We start from the raw sequence: 18,680 nt of genomic DNA on the forward strand, positions 1-18,680 counted from the left end.
TTTTGAGGTGTGCTGGCACAGAGTGGGTTTAGCATTCGGGAAAGTGCTAGAACGTTGTGGGTTCGATTCCCATCTGGGTCAGTCAATATTTATTCCGCGACGACCCACGGTGGGGTGAATCATACATTTTGCAATGCGAAAGTCAAAAAACGAAGATTAAATATAGCTCTCAGCACTGATATATCTGTACATAGGCGCCGGCACTACAAAAAATATTGGGTGGAGACGAAGGTCAAGATCAGGTTCCATGGTGACGATGATAGCTGTCACAACCACCAACCATACAAATTATGACATTTGCTTTCTTGATAATACTGTTAGAATATCAAGATTTGCGTGATAGTCAATTGTACTATCAGCAATCTGCGTATGAGCGACAACTACTGCAACATTTGGACGTTTGTCACTTCATAATAGCAGTATTTATTATTTGGGAATGGACATATAACGCCATACATGATTGTGAAGCCAATCATCAATTTTTCATGTTACAATTATAATATAGAAGATAAAAGTGGAATTCAATAAAATATATATATATACATCTAGTGCGCGCATCAAACAACTTTCACTTACCACCCTACTTTGAGATTAAATTAATATTTATTAATTTCGAAACGGTTATTTCCTTTTTTTGAGTATAGACTTACTATTCATTTCCTATATAGAAATTGAAAGTAAAAATCGACTATTGTCATAACAACCGTGGAATTTAATTTAAATGAGGAAAAATATTTGGTATAGCAGTGTTGAGACAAAATTTTATCTTTATTTTTTGACTTTTGCAACACTGTGCAACCTCGAGAAATAAATGATGACACTCTCACTCTTAGAGTCGTAATAAGTATGCAATATATGTGTGTGTATTACGATTAGTTTTTGCTATTAGATCGGCTTCAGATATTATCGTGAACTAAAAATCTATTGAAAGAACGAAGTATATTTTTAAATAACAGAGTTTTTAGTATTTGGTATAAGGAATATTGGTTTCGTTCGAGAAGTATTACACATCGGGTATTACGGAGATTAGATAGCTCTTCGAAGCAGCTGTATAGATAAAAGAGTATCAGTCGAGGGAACATGGACTAGTATCGCTTGGACAATTGGAGGGGGGCGGTGATGAAACATGTCGAGAAATGCAAGGAGGTGGGGGGACCTGTTCCGAAAAGCCACCAGTTGGTACCTGGCTGTCAACCTCCAGATTGTTTCAAGGTAAAGCTAGTCATTCTTATAACTTTTACGGTAGTAAAGCGAAAATCTATATTTGTCAGATTTGTTTAGTTAACATTCTATCGTTTTTCAATGTTTCACTGTAGGAAGGTTCGTTTCAAAGAAGCATGGAGTGCAGGTGTTATTGTTGGAATTGACAAACTCATGTCACGACTTTTAACATTTTTTTTTTAACATTATTTAAAGTATAAAACATTTATACAATTATGATTGTGTCACTTTAATCCATTCTGCATTCCAGTTGAATCTATTTTGCATGCATTAGTAGTTATATAAACTGATTGATCGATCTTAATGTCATGTAATAAAAAATAAGTAAACCGTTGTTCTTAAAAATACTTTCTTTTAAGATTTTATAATTAATAATCATTTATTTTAACTAATTGTTCTAGTCTTTCGAATAATTAACTGAAAAAATCTTTTTACTACAATCCACCTTAAGTTTGTAAAAATAATACATAATAAATAAATAATCTAGTTTCTTGCTTATAAGGTTATATTATAATTTTTTTTTTAATTAAAAAGAACTTTAGTATTCTGAATTTGATTTCCTTTATTTTGTCCACTTGTCAACTTTTCATTAATATTGAATTTTTTTTTTTTGTGAATATTGTTGTCCATGTCTTTTTTAATGTTCTAATTATTATTTGTTTTATATATATAATAAATAGGTCCTGATTTCTCTTATTTTAATCGAATCGATGAACGACTAAAGAAACAACAATTTATAATTTGATCTATTTTCTCTATAGTCATACAGTTCAATTATTCATGATTTGTTAGATTAGTGATTTTTTTTTTATTATGTTTGTCTCTCTGGTAGAACCTTGTAGCGAGATAATGGATTTACACCTATTGAGTGGATGTGTTTGGATATAAACTTGTATCATACATCAATTTCACTAATACTATTTATTTAAGAAATTTACTCATTTTTTTTTTCTACATTTACTAATTCTAACTGATATAAAAGCAGTTTTATCAATGATAGGTGAAAAATATCTCATGAAACGTTTTTAAATCTATTTGTTTGTTAAGAATTTAGGGCGCACTAAAATCATTTGCGATCCAAATATATACTCATTGTCTCCCATTCTCCACTCTCCAGTATTTTGTTTAAACCTAGCTTGAATATCTTCACGTATTAATCGCAAGGTAGAAATACATGAATTTCTTAGAGATAAGTAATACCTCTTGAAAAGAAAGCATGAAATCATTACATGCTTAAACAATAGGTTCCCTATAATCAAGTTGTTATTTGAGTGCTTATGTTACCGTTCATATATAAGTATGAAGTCAGGAAAATTGGCATGGTAGTTGTTCGTCACCTTAAATATCGAACCTGAAAATGTTTTTCTACAAATCTACCTAGTGTGTGTTTTTTATATATTATCGAAAATCGACAATTTTCATTTTTGAATTCATATAATAGTATAAAAAATATATAATTTTATAGCCCTGTAACAATAAACTATATCGATCATCCTCTAATCCATTATCATTTCATGGACAATATTTTAACTATTCGCTTTTTTTTACCGTTTCTGTGACTTGCGTGCACCAAGAGCCAAGGAACAATACGGCCAAATGATATTTATGACAATATAAAAATTTCAACTCATTTCATATAATTATTTTGAAATGTGAACAGTAAAAATTTCTCCATCGAGTTGTTATTACTGTCTGTCTTGTTAAGGTATACATATTGCTTTGGTTTATTATTTTACCAGATAATAAAATACGAGGTATATATGTTTATTATTCGTTATAAGTCAAAAGATTGGAACGTTGAAAATGTATTTTGGTCATTGGAATAGTCACTTCTTGAATTCCTTTGGGTCTTTTTCTGAATGAAATCCGTTTTATCAGGTTCATCAAAATTTAATTTATTTGTTATAATGAAATATTTTTATTTTGGGGTTTCGCTCAATTAATATAAATGAATCAGGAAAAAAAATCTCATTTTAATCCTTAAAAACATTTTCGATACTCCCGGGCAGGCAGTGTTACCATTATTTCTCGAAACATACTGCAATTTTGACTCTTGAGTTGTTGTTGGTTCATTTTTTGACTGACAAGGGATACTGGTTCTTTTGCTGAAACCATATTTTTTAAAATTGAATTAGGTTAAGAATGCTTTTCCCATTGATAACTAAGTTATAATAATGATAATTAGGTAATGTAGTATTCTTCGGTCATAGATATTGAAATTAAAGTTTGATGATCACAGTAATCTGATCCTTCATAATATGCATATTAAAACTTTATTTACAAGTATTTATTTGTATTAGTTCTACTTTAGTGGTGATTGTAATTACGAGAATCTCGTTATAAAGTAAATCGACAAATTTATTTTCATTCTACATTTTTAATATTCTTCATCAATTATTCTAGAGTTATAAATAGTGTGTGTAATCATAAAAATTAACCTTTATAATTTTCTTTCAAGGATTCTAAAGATTTTGTTTTAAATTATGTTTAATGGTCAGAAACACGGTCAATACAGCTTTAAGTATCAAAACTATCACTCGATAAATCTTTCTTATTACTCTTGTTTCCATAAGAAAACTATATTTTTTCATATTGTCAAAGGATTAAATTAAAATATAGATGTTTGTACTAATTTTCACATTACATCTGAGCCGGATTTAAGGTTTGGAAGTCCACGATGCCCAGGTTTGCATTAAGAGTTTTTTCTACCCCTTCAGTGTATCAGGTTAACCTATTTTCCTATAAAAAATTATCCTTATGTTGACAATTTAATTTTATCGCGTAATTAAAGCACTAATGGAAAAAAATTGAGATTCAATTTTTTGTATTTTGGGTACACTAAAATAAAAGGATTAGTGAACCGCAAGTATCATTGCCGATACAACACTACACTCATCTGACTGCCGTCCAAACCCAAAACCGCAAGATCAACGTAATCTTAATACTCACGTTTTGTTTTAGTCTACCTCTCTGACGTTACGGCTCTACTTACTAACTTTTTAGGGATTCGATCGTTGGTTAACTCTACAACTAGATGTAGTCATTAGTATTTTATTATATATAGTATAATTTATTAGTAGAATAGTCAATTAGTATATATAGTATAGTATATACTGTTAGTAGATATAGTATATTGTATAACTATATAATATGTTTACCAGGTGTTTACGCAATTCGACATTGAGTAGCTTTATAAATTATCCAGTTCATTATTTGTTCCCAATATTTTACCCAATACTTAATTTTGATAAACCTTGTTCTTCAATAATGAGCAATAATTACGCTAAAAAACTGTTAAAGAGAAAAGTAAATAAACATTTTTCTTAACTTATCATAAATATTTTCTTTGTTATATAAACCATATTTTTTATTGAAGTGTGCGCCCTAGCGTAGGCCCGGGCCTAACTAACAGCCTGTTAGATAATTCGGCCCTGAATAACATTCACACTCATACATCCCATTGTATCATTTTTTTTTCTTATCTAATTAAAAAGTTATCATAGAATTATTTTTACTAGGTTCATGACAATAGTAGCGTTCTAACTAATCTGAATTCAATATTTTTTGGCCTGAATTTAATTTTAAATAAGTATGACTCCTTATAATATTACATGTAGCTTTTATTGCATAAATAAATAGTATGAATATTTATAACTAAATTGTATTGTAAGGATATGGGATTAAAGGAGGAATTGCCAATGTTACAATATCTTTACTTAATCAATTGCGAGGTCTAAACTGAGAAACATCTGCAGAGGCTGACCTACAAAGTGGATGGGGCAGCGGCTGGTTAGAGGATCTAGCAATTGGTCCCCACGGTTTGCTTACGTATCCGAGTGCCTAATGGTTTCCCTTTGATAAACAAACTTTTAATTACTAATCATTAGTAAAAGCGTAAATATCTTTAATATGTTCATTAATAGATCGGCATTAATAAATATTTTTATTTAGATTATTTTTAAAAATTGTTTATGTATTTAATACCAGATCGGGCTGGTTGGTCTTACATGGCTAATGTGAGAGGTACATTTTTTTTTTTAACAATTGATTAGGGAGGGGAGGTATAGTCTCATACAAAAGACACCCCTAACTATATAAAATGTTATAAATAAAACAATAAATTAAGATAAAATAATAAATCTTAATAAAATATAAAAGTAAAGTTAATAACAAAACTAATGACATTTATTGATTTAACAAAATAAATAATTGACTTCTAATGAGAAAAAAAAGTGAATTTAAGAAAAAATGAAGAGAGAGAGAGAGAAAACAAAGAAATTAAGATAAAATAAAATTTTAGAGTGACAATAACAGAACTGATAAATGTAGAACTTATAATAGGATGTCCTGCAGCAGCCTGGACTTCAATCTTCGGGTTGTGGTTGCGTTTCCCAAGTTTTGGTCACTGCTCCTTTAACTCTTGGTAACTGGGAGTGGAACTTCATGAACCTTTTTTTGACGTAATTTTCTATTTGTAATTCTCGATGCAATTGGCTATTTCTTACAAACCAAGGGGCATCCACTGCAATTCTTACGACTTTTCAAAATATTGTAATTTTTTTTCCTTTTCGTGCAGGATCCCGCTCCCCAGACTTCACAGCTATACAGCAGGGGACTGAGAATTGTTATAAAAATAAAAATAGCTGTTTCTGGTTTTAATTTGGATTTTCTATTTAGGAAAGGATATAGCATTGCTAACCTTGCGTAGTTTTGAGTTAGTTTGATGTTGATATGGTGATTCTTGATAAGGCGGCAATCGAGGTGAATTCCCAGGTATCTCACTGTTTCACTGGCAGGATTCCATTTTACATTTTTACCTTTGAGGATATTAATCTATGTCAATTACTAATTATACTCGAACGTTTTATAAAAACAGTCAAAGGAAAAATGAAATCATCATGCTAATAACTGTTTTGCTTACTTTTTTTTATAACCGAATAATGAAAAATCTGGGTTTGATTGAATCAGGAACATGCCCGTGTGTTTAAGCTGAGTAAGTTGGTGTTAACGGAATTTTTTTTTCTTTTGAATATGTTATAAGCACACATCGCAACATAATGTAATATATGAATAATACATAATATATATACCTACGAAGACACAAAGATAGTCGGTTCAGGATTCGAGAATGAGTCGTTCCACGATTTTGGTTTTACCGTCCCTCCTGTTGTTTCCCGTCAAGACCAGAATTTTTTTTTAGTCCTTTTCTTCATATATTATTTAAACCGAGAGGCAAAAACACACCTGGGTTCGCGATTTTGGTTGTAACTGAATTGTATTTTATTTTTTATTGTTTTTTAGGTTGTAAAAAACTGAAATTACGTACTTGTCCGGGATGTTAGATATAATTTTTTTTTAATTTAGTAGATATAATAGTGTAATTTTTATACTTTTAACTTAAATTTACTTTAATGGGCGATAAAAAAAAAAAAATAGAGACAATTTTTTAGAATTGAAATGATCGAAAAAACATATTTAAAGAATGATAAAAGTAAGAAAAAAAAATTAAAAATTGCAAGGAAAGACATAATAAATAATAAAAATGGAAAAATAAATCATGTATAATTTTAGTACATAATGCAGAAATTTTTATAATGCTACAATTTAAAAACAAAAATTATGTCATAAGGTCTAATAGGATTATAAAAAAAATTGTGCTTTACTAATCATAAGTACGCTGTGTACAAGGCAACTTAATGAAGTTGGCCAGCACAATTTTTTAATAAAGTGTTTTTCTCTCTTTATTTTTTCGCTGAAATGAAATTTTACACTATTCTATTATAAATGTTGCCCTTTTTCTCAAAAACACATATATACAATTAAATGATCTTTAACATCAAATTGGTCTTAGCCTCATTGAATTAGCCTGACAGAACTTAAATGGTAAATTTGAAATTACTTTTTATTTTGTTTATTTGCAATAATTTTCATTGCTGGTGTTGACAAAAAAAAATGGATACACATAAACTATAATAGAATTTGGTGATTAGTTATAGGACAGAAAAGGAGATATGTTTTTTTCCTTCCAGGTTGAAAAAGAATCCGGAAATAAGAGTGTTGATGTATAATATAACATTGGAAAACTAAAGATGTAATAAAAAATAATATGCATGATTTTTTATTTGATCTGATAATAAAATACGAGGTATATATGTCCAGTATTAATCATAAATCCAAAGATTGGAACGTTGAATACGTATTTTACTCATTGGAATACCCGATTCCTTAATTCCTTTGGGTCTTCTTCTGAATGAATTCCGTTTTATCAGGCTGATCGAAATTTTATGTATTTATTATAATGAAATATTTTTATTTCCGGTTTTAGGTCAATAAATATAAATGGATCAGAACCGAAATTTCTCATTTTAATCTTATCCTTAAAAGCTAAAGATTTTATTAAAATAATACCTTACATATCGTAGAAGGTAACTGAGAATGCTAAAAAACACACAAATAAATAAATTTGGTATTTTTAAGTATACTATTCACTATACAATGATTTAAGTGAAGATAAAATCTGATGCAGTTCGGTAACTCATAAGTTAAAGTATCCCTACTGTTGCTGAAATTAATTTCTTCTCAATGAAGGAGGGGAATATCTCCATTTTCCCCCCAATTTATCCTTCTTAATGTAAAAAGTTACACTAATCATAACTACACACAGTGTCACAAATTCTTGTACTATCGAATGATGTAATATAATTAAAGAAGTAGAAGATATGGGGTTGTAATGCCAAACTGTACATCCTAAGTTCATTATCATCGGTTTTTCTGTATTACGACTCATTCAAAGACTTAGAAAGTCGAAAAAGTTAAAGGTAACAGGATCTACTGAAAATACGGGTCTAATTAGAAGTAGAAAATGAAATAGTGATAAAATGGAAGATTTTTTTTACGCCTTAATATCTTTTATTATAACGGACCGTCATCATATCATGGACCAGATGCTGAAGTTTACGTAGTTCAAACTGTACGTGACATTCCTGGCATTTCAAAAAATGTTTCATAAATAATTAAAAACACTTTACGGTCAGTGGTGGATCAAGACAAGTGAGGGGGAGGGGGGTGAGCTCGATTGATATTTTGGGGCTCTCAAAATTTAGAAACGATAAACTCAACATTTCGTTTTTAGATTTGTTCACTTATTTATTTATTGTTCAATAAAGTTTTTTAAAACAATTATCTGTCATTCAGTCCCCCAAGGGAACCCTTTTGGTCTGCTTAACACGTAATCCATCATTCCTTCCTTACCTTGGGGTAATTTATGAATCGGTGCCAGAATAAAACATTAAGTGGTTTGAATTTTTTTTTTGTTTATTTTTATTGAGTAATTATTATACAAGCTGCTTCAATAAAGGGCAATAAATATTAGCGTTATTAGTATTCACTTATAAAATAAATAAACTAAACTGAAAAATATGAAGGAGATAGGTGGGGGTGCGTTCAAAAAAGAACAGAAGTAGTTGTTAACTATTTCTTCCTTTTTGATTGCACCCTCGCCGATCTGCTTATTCAGTTACGGTCAATCATTTATATATGTAAATTAAATATAATAATAATAATTATTACTTTTTTTTTTTTTTTTAATACAAATATAGTAAATATCGCAAAAATGAAAAAAAAATACTACGGCAATGGAATATCCGTTTGCCGGAGTTCGATTAAAAATAAAACATTATTTATACAAATACGTTAAAAATAAAAACCCAAAAAATATGCCACTCAAAAAGCCTAAACATGTTTCAACATTTTGTTTTGTTTAATTTTTATCAATCATATTAGCTGTTGCAATTAAAGGCAACAAGTATTAGCGTTGTTAGTACTCATTTATATGATATATAGGGACTAAACTAAAATAATTTAAAGTCCTTTTATTTCCTCTTACACAACCTTGATAAACTCGTCAATTTAAAGAATTTATCAGGTTGGGTCATGATTTTCTGTAGAGATGTAATTTTAAGTTTAATTCAGTTTTTATCTTAATTTTACATTCTGATGTAATGTTATAAAGCACAAACGTAAACCTCAGACCCCGATAATTAGAGCACTTCACAGTAGTCTTAAAAGAAAAGAAGAAAAATAAATAAAATGTTTGAGAAAAAAAAAATGTTTATGGAAAGAAAATAAAACAAATGAAATTGTAAAATTAAAATTAATTAAGTAAAAGAATAATATAATTTCGAAATGTCAGAATTACACATAATATATTTGTATAAAAAAAAAAAAAAATTCATTAATAAACAAGAAATTGAAACTAAACATAAATTCCTCTGAATAAATTCTTCTCGTGTGAACTCATAGGTCAGTCGCTTGAAAGCCGTTTATGCATGAAAATCAAAATTTTAATTGAAAAATTTGACGCTTTGTAAAAAATAACGCTTTTCTTAAAATAAATCATTATCCATCCATTTCTTCTATAAACTTACTACTTACGAATTAAAAGATCATTAAATTTCCTATAGAGGTCATAGGGGCTCGTTAGTATTCAAGAGTGTGTGGCTGTTAAAGCGGTCGGACTTGGAGCGTATTTCGGTCGTGGCTGCGATACACGAGTTAAACCCTGTTCAACCTCTATTCTCAATTGGTTTGTGTAATTTAACTAAGTTTATAACAATACTAGAACATATAAACAAATTATACTTTGTTTTATATCCTATGAGGATGTATGATTTATACATTTTTGTTTGAAAACTTCAAATTGTTTTTTTTTTTTAAATAATTTATTTATTGTTATTTACAACTATAAAAATATATACAACAAGTAAATTTGCTGTAGGTGACATAGTGACATGATACAAACATGTGGAGAATCTACCCATTGATAGAACTCCAGTAACATTTCTAGAGGAGAAGATCTCGAGGCCATCTTCTTTTCAAACGCCTAGGAGGATTATTAGGTAGTGAAGGAGAAGCCAGGTTAGAAACAAGTGGATTTGGGTGGTTGAGAAGTTTTCCAGGGAAGGAATGGTCTCTGGTTTTGGCCAAATCGGCAACATACGGGATATTGAGGTCATGATGGATGACTTGATTTGTGACAAAGTAAGGAGCGTCAAGGATTTTGGACTGTAAGGATTGGATTCAGAAGGAATATGATGGGTTAGTGGAGCCCCAAAGCTCAACTCCGTATGTCCAGATACATGAGCCTTATAATAGTCATGTAGATCAGCCTTTGGTAATGGATTGGCATTTTAGTTGTAAATAGTCGGGATCGACGAGCAGTTTCCTGTCTTTTTAGTCTTGTATGATAATTTGGTTTTAAAATCCCAAAAACGTGTTGTACCGCAGAAACACCAATTAAATGAATTTGTTTTCTTTATTTTTATGGAAATGGAAAAATTATTCCCTGTAATGGATACTGTAGATACATCAACACGAAAATTTGAACGAAATATATAAATGGACGAAAACTATACTGAAATATAAATTTCAGAAGCTAAACAAAGATTAAGAGAGACATTTCTCATTCCATATGATGCTTTATTTATGGTTTATCACCTTGTTGAATATCTGAATAGAAGTGACTGTAGCAATCATGGGTACGGTCGTATTCGGGAAAAGTTGTAATAAAAAAAAAATGGTGTGTTACAAAAAATATGCTACTACTTTAGTGGTGGATTCTAATGATACCATGTTCAAAGCAACCAAAGAAAACACTGACTACTGCACGTTTTAAAAATAACAATTTATGATGCTACAACTGGAGGGAGTGTAGGGGGAACTTATTATTATTAGACGATATTACACACTTGGGTGCTCTCCAAGGCTGGTTGGTAAGTTGTGGCCTCACGGAACTTCGGAGGATGTTCTTGAATGCGTTAGGTTTAGGTAAGATAAGATAACGCCCGATTGGAGAACGCTGAGTTTGCTATGACTCTATAATTTGCAAGCGACAACACTGCGACTTCCAAGAGGATTAGAAAGAACAAGTTGTCACTGGATAGAGACAGGTCAGAATTAGAGAGGCATTGATCAGCATTGTTAAGGAAGCCAAGGACGACTCTGAGCTCGAGTGCCACATTTAAGAAAAATTTATCAATGACTTATCTAGCAGAACAAAAATTCAACAAGAATAATTTTTGAACAAGCAAATAATTCAAGATGTCGATTTACGAAGTAGACCGTTATACAGGACAAGAGTATTTATTGATCTCGTTGCTTTGAAGTTTATGATGGGACTAATGCAGATAAGCTTTTGGTGCTATCAATGAAAAAATTGTATTGCTGACTCAGCTGATAACAAACACGATTCAAATTTATTTTTGTTGCGCTTATCTTTATTTATTTATCCTAGTTCAACAATTAATTATTTTTCCTATTCATTAAATATTGTTTCTTAATAACTTTCTCCTAGTTTCACTTTTTCTGTTTACTCTTATTAATTTTATAATGTTTTATCTTGAGTCATTTATTTTTCAGTTGATGAGTCAAGAGCAGCACCCAAGAAAATCGTGTTAAATTGAATGCTTATAGATTTATATTACGTTACAAGGAAAATACAACTCAAAAATCATTATTGCCTAATAAAAAAATAAATGAAAAAATGTAATAATTATGTATCGTTATGTTAAAGTAAAACACCGAATAAAATAAATAAAACCATACAGGATAGATAAAACAACAGCACTAATTAGCCACACTTCGAAACAAAATTCATGCCCTAGTAAGTACAAATACCTAAACCTTAAACTGATGCACAAGAAATACTATAAATAAATGTTATATAAATAATGAATACGAGAAATAATCCTAGTAATATCCCTTAATGAGTCATTAAAATCTGTTATGTAGGTACGTTTTATAGTTAGCTTCAAATCCTGATAATGATTTTCAAATAGAATATAGAGATGTCAGAAGGATATCAATAGACTGCGACAGGTGAGAGCAGAGCTATACCTTCATGCCCAGTGACCAATGAGGTGAAACTAAGGTTACAGGTCTTTGGGCTAATTTAACGGTTAGTTTAATGTTAATTCACTTTCGATTTTTGACGTTACATTTTTTGTATTATTGTGCATTTTGTGATTAGGTCTGAAATTCTACTTAAATTCATTTTGAAAACCTAATAGAATAGATAAATATAGGCTCGATATTGAGTTTTCAAGACCTCGACTACACTGTACAATAAGTAAACGATATAACGTCACCTATTCTTCACGCTTCAACATAGATGACTGCATTCTCTAACCTTTTTCTGAAATAATAATATGTTCCTTTTATGTGATTTTTGCGTTTTTAATTAAATTATAATCATGTTTTACGAATAAATAATAATAATAAATTATTGTAGAATTAAGGGGGGGCATACATCCGTATCAGGAAGATCTGACTACTGATATGTTCCTGAGGAGGACTAGTCTATTAAAAATAATGTAGAGCAAAACTATTCCTTCTCAAAAATCAGTTGATATTTCTGTCACTTCTGTTACAACTTTGTGTACATTCTTGTCATTGGAAATTCCTATTTCAATTTTGGAGTAGCGTTTTTTTCATTTGTTGCAGAACCAGAATATCCGGTTTTTGTTGGTCACTATAAGTGTTTACTTAGCTGTAGTGGAGAGATGATCGGAGAACACCACCACGTACGTTCATCACTAGATGATATAAGGTCCAGTGTAAAATAAAATCGTTTACAAAATATTGAGCTGGTGGGCGGAATGTTATGGCCAACAACATATTATTATACATGCAGGTTGTGGGTTGGATATTATTTTGTTATTCATTAATAATCATTTTTATTATTCATTAATAAGTTTCTCTTCACATATATATAGTCTCTAATTATCAGTTAGTTTTTGTCTTATATATAACTCATCATAATAATTGTCGAACTACGTCACATACATTATATAAGTCACATACATCTTATAAGTCAAGTATGTGTGTTCATCTTGCAGCGAGACCATATTCACAGAGTCTAGCAGTCTACCAAAGTATCTTTCTCAGACCAAGAGACTCCCAGCTCCACAAGACTATAGCTAACCCTTTGCTCAATAATGGCATCTTTTTGCAACAACTTTGTTAATATTACATAAGATATGTTTTGTATACCCAATGTTGTTGTTTTTTTTTACGATGGCTAAATTAGTATTTTGTTAATTTATTATATATAACCTTCTAAACTGCGAAATATTGACAATTATAAACAATACATTGTTGTAAACCTCATTAATTTTCTATATAAGATTTATTTTTTTTTTTTAAAAACGGGTGAAGAAAATTTCCAATTAGAATATATTATTATTCTATATTTTGTACTTGTACAATGTTTCGGGATTTACTCCATACTCATGTACTATTTTATCCTCATATTTGTTAACTTTTATTCTGAAATTTTGTCATTTATATACATATAGTTCAAATATATTGTTTCACAACCCGATTATTTTAAATAATGTGGTTATAGAACAAATTTTTTTAAAAGTAAATTAAACTATATGTATATAAATGACAAAATTTCACAACGGAAATTGATAAAATTGACAAATATGAGGATAAAATAGTACATTAGTATGGGGTAAATCTCGAAACGTATAAGTACTAAATATAGAATAATAATATATTCTAATTGGAAGTTTTCTTCACCTCAGCATTTTAAATAATTAATATAATCAACTTCCTAGAAAAGAAAATCCAGCTATAAAAAATATAGCATTTTTTTTTTTCTATACATCGTTATTCTTTACAACATTTATGATTTTGTTAAATTAGTTTAATTGTTATCATTTTACTTGAATTAACTTTTTATGTAGCAACCGGCTACATTAAAAGACTATCAAGTAACTTCCATATCAAGAAACTTTCAATTAAGAAATATAGATATATAACTTCATTCCTTATCTTATTCCTAACAAAGATTGGGTGGATATTGGTCCGTTCCGTCTGTTTTCGGAAACACTTCGCATTCCATATAAGGTCGGCGGATAAGTAACTAACACTGATTACTACTGTGGTGGTAATGAGAATTTGAATTTTAAAGGCTTGCTTACCCTAGTTATATCCGTTTTAGAGATTCGCAGATAGAAATCATCAAGAGGCACGTGGTAAACAACAAACAAAATTTTGATCTGCGCATACGCCAGCCATAGCAGAACGTATGTTTATCATCTCTTGCAAAGTGATACTTTTAAAAGTGAAATATTATAGTTTCGAGTAAAAAACATTGTACACAGTTTTATTATCAATTATATTCTGTTGAATATGAAAGTAAAACCGTAAGTTATCACTTGTTTATTAACAGCATAGTGATTAGTGTTAACAACTACAGGTAGTCTGTTTTTTATCTCTACTGTTTCATCGCTTGTTTTTCTTCTGAGAAAAACTGAATTTATTGCAGGGTTGAGAAAAATTTACTGGCGATCTTCAATAAAATATCAATTATAGTACGTCCTTTATATGGATGTACAACGATTTTTTTTATTGCGTTATTTCCATCCCTGTTTATAATATCTATTAAAATAAAACTATCATTTCTGTAAATAAAACTTGTAGTCTCATGACAGTCGAATATCATTTTTAATAATTGTAACGGAATCTATTTCAGTTAAAACCTCTCTTTTGTATACTGGGGAAAAATAAATTAATTTTTTGGGAAAACTTGCAAAAAAAATGTCATGATGTGCTCTCTCCTTACTTCATTGCATCTGCCTTTGTGGACATTCTGAATCCTTTTTAAGGTCGGCGGCTAAGCTCATTTCACTTCTTTAACAAATTAGAGTTTGATCCCAAAAATAATTTATTGGAGCTTTATTTTCTATGGTATAATGTTCTTTATGATCCCAGGAATCCTCGTGAAAAATTAGGCTTTATAATTCACTATCTTAAAATCTGGTAAATAATAAAAACAAACTTTAGTTATTAATGATATTGTAATGAAGGATTTTAATGCGACTAGTCTACCAGTGTTACGGAATAGTCTACCATGTTAATCTTACATCTTTCTCTGTAAATCTAATTTGACACACCTTAACAAGAAACCACAGGTATGCTGAAGATCCAAAGCATCTACAAATGCTTTGTAAACATTTAAACGAATATCTGTATCCACACACATGACGAAAATCAAACTTTTGTCGGCTATTTCTTTCGACTTAAACCATATTTATTATAATAACGATATGAAAAGAAACGTAAATGGGTCATTTTCACCAAACATGTCTAATTTGCTCTTTAGATAATTTTTTGAAAAAATTAAGTAATATATCTTCATAAAACTTTTGGTGTATGTTGCCTAACATATCTCCTTCTAGAATCCATAAATGGGAATTTTTTATATTATTCGAGCGATGTATGCATACATGACCATGTATTTCTTTAATTAAGGGTTTAACGCCATTATGTTCTCCAACTTAGCGGGTTATCCTACGGGTTACCAATCTATTCTATTCAAAGTGGATAAATCGTGACTTATTCTAAAGCCCCCATTAAATAAAAATCAACTCGCCCATGCCGGAGACCGAACCAGCGCCTATACTGATACGAGGCTGCTTAGTTGACGCCTTAACGCATTCGGCTACACAACGTCTACTCTCTCTAGTCTGCTTTCTAAATAGGTGATAACCAAATCCTGGAAATACTACCTCTTCTTCGTATCCGAACTCTAAGATGTTTCCGATTTTTTAAGTATCAATAATCCTTTCATTTTTAGAAAAGAGGAAATATTTTTATAGCGATCCCAATTCAGAAAAATGTTGTAGATTTGAAATTTAGCACTTTCCTGTGCAGAGATTAATTTAATATAAAACTCGATAAATAACTGTTACAGGCTCGGGAAAAAAATGTAAGACAAGTCAACTTGCTTATCGAAACAAAAGGTACTGAAAAAGTAAATAAATATTTAGATACTATACAATTTTGATGAAACGCCCGAGGAAAGAGTTGAAGGAAGCTATAATATTCCAACCTCAATCGATTACGAAGTTTTGAGAGTACTGTTTCACACAAAAACAAGTTTTTCAAAACCAAGGAAAATAAATACCATAGGTAGGCAATCAGCGAATTCACCACCAGCTCAAGCAAGCAAACGATAAAATCTGTGTGAAAAATTAGAGCATTTTTGATTTCGCGATAGAACACTTTTAATTCTAAACAGCAATATAATCAACATATATTTAGACCAACAAAATCAAATGATCGAGGTTATTTCAAGACGATAATATACGTAAAAATTGTTTGCTGAGTGAAGAAAATATGAGAAAGAGCACTTAACTGAGAAGCATGAATATCTGAGAAATTAGCACTAAGCTATGGATGACAACACTGGAAGTTATTCACGGACCCAGTTCAAGGTTCTAAACTATAAGAGAGGCTCATGAAGCATTGTTATTTTAGAGAAGATAGACCTCCACATGATCAACCAGGAGATATCGGCACGTCATCCCCACCACTTGCAAGTCTACCACCGGAGCCTTATCATTGTCAACACTAACAACCGGCTGCATCAGTCGACTACAGCCCTAAGTTGGTTACCATTATGCTTGGAAATATTAATGGTTTTAATATAAATGTTATAGCCAAACTGTATTGTCGAAACCAATTAATTGGTTTAACGGAAACACACGTTTTAAAATCTATATTTAAGGTCCGTATCCCATTCGCTAATTCTAATTGTTGAGGCGTCGACCGCCAAGGAAGAATGTTTGGACGAGGGGAGGAGAGGAGGGCTGGCACATACGTATGATTCGCCAAGTTATCATGTTCTACCATTTCATAGAGAAATGTCAATATTAGATTCTTGTTAGGTTAAGTGTAATTAGTTTATTGGAAGATTGCTGGTTGACCATGTGTATTAATAAATGGAATATGGTCCGGGTGCGGTCATATTAAACTCAAATAGTAATATTGTTGTACTATTTTTATTTGAGCCAACGTTTCGCCCCACGTTGCAGGGCTTCGTCAGGGCTAAAAGCCCTATATAAAGTAACTAAATGATATTGTTAAAACAACAAAAATGATTATTAAGTAATTTATAAGCTTTAATTATAATAATTATAATGCAATTATTCTCTTCAGTGCTGATTTTGAACCTGCTTTTTGTTTCAGTTATTTTTGTTGGTTAGATTCTATGAATATAGCGAGATTCATCAGGAAAACAACATAATTTCTAATTTAATATTATTCATTACTACCAGTGAGGACACATTTTCTATTCATGTTTGTTTAAAAAATTTTTTTTTTAAATTACTCTAATTCCAATTCATCTCGGTATGATTTTTCAACTCTTTTATTCAATTTAGAAGGGTTGTTTTTAAATAATTTGATGATTTGATGCAGAAAAAACATGTTCTCTACTGCAGTTAGTAATCATTAACGATACGTAAAATCTGTATATAACATAAACAAAATAAAAAATAATAAATTATCCAAAAAAACTACAAACTTATTTAACATTGTATAGTTAAATTGTTATATTATTTAACATCGTATACTAATTTAAAGTAGACTATTTCCCTAAGAAATTTTGTCGATGCAAAAATATCTGTTATTGGTAAGAGGTGCAGTTACAAAATTTTACAAATTTGGACATTCGCTGCAATTGTGCTCCTAGTTTTCCACAACGTCTTTTACCATGGATTGGATCTCTCAGGAGTTTTTCGTATTTCATTGTCTGTCTTTCTTTCCGGTCACATGACCCGGCCCTTCAGTCCATTTAGTTTAAAGAACATCATAACGTCATGTTCATTATATTTTATGCAGCTCCTGATTGGCACGTTTACGCGACTCATTTTCAACTTGATAGCTGTCCTCCTAATATTCGCCGCTGATTTGTTATTTTTTCGTTATTAGTTGTTAGCCAGGACTCTGATGCGTATAATTGGACTGGTCAGATCTGAATCTTATAGACATATATTTTGGTTTTCTTAGAAAAGGCTCTACTTCTATAACCCACAATATCCCAAAGTAGCCACCGTATGTTGCCTGGACCTTTTTTTTCCACCTCCAGATGTTGTACATTATCTTTTGTAAATATTAAACCCAGGTGCACAATGTCAGATATCTTCAAACTTATACTGGCGGAAAGAATGTCTTGGAGTCAGATTTTCCTCCGCTATCATGAACTTGGTCTTCATGGCATTGTCCTCAAGTCCGAACCTCCAGACAGGGCCAGCCATGACCTGAATATTTAGGTATGGTACCAACTATTGAATTTAATTGTTACCAATTTATTGTTATCAATGTTCATCATTTAACATCTTTGTGATATTTTAGTTTCTCTTTCAAAATTCCTGACTAATTTTGTTTCTTTTTCTCATAAAATAGTTGAAACCAAAAGTAGCAGTAGGCGCAAATTAGACGTCCACCATACCTCTCTGGATTACAGAAGTGTATAGATACTGATGAATGTTGTTTTATTTGTTCATGGACCTGGCTTTAAATCCTTTACTCTCCTACTATCATCGTAATAAAGCGACAATTCCTGTCAATTCCTTGGAAGCGGTTTCCCATTTATTTCTTGATTTATA

The 18,680-nt window shown here is 30.6% G+C and overlaps 1 protein-coding gene across 3 annotated transcripts in view; it reads left to right on the plus strand.

The window, feature by feature from the left end:
* The first annotated feature begins 968 nt into the window (after positions 1–968).
* Kank (kank) overlaps positions 969–18,680 on the plus strand; it is a 70,563-nt gene continuing 52,851 nt past the window's right edge. The window contains exon 1 of one of the 3 annotated variants that reach the window (XM_067044726.1): positions 969–1,212. In XM_067044726.1, coding sequence (XP_066900827.1) covers positions 1,137–1,212 — 76 coding nt within the window. In that variant the 5' untranslated portion in view covers positions 969–1,136. The remainder of the gene's footprint in view (positions 1,213–18,680) is intronic. The other 2 variants (XM_014436572.3, XM_014436573.3) reach the window with 2 other exon arrangements.

This window comes from Halyomorpha halys, unplaced genomic scaffold (assembly GCF_000696795.3).
Source record: "Halyomorpha halys isolate HHAL.00 unplaced genomic scaffold, Hhal_1.1 Scaffold1991.1, whole genome shotgun sequence".
NCBI lineage: Eukaryota > Metazoa > Arthropoda > Insecta > Hemiptera > Pentatomidae > Halyomorpha > Halyomorpha halys.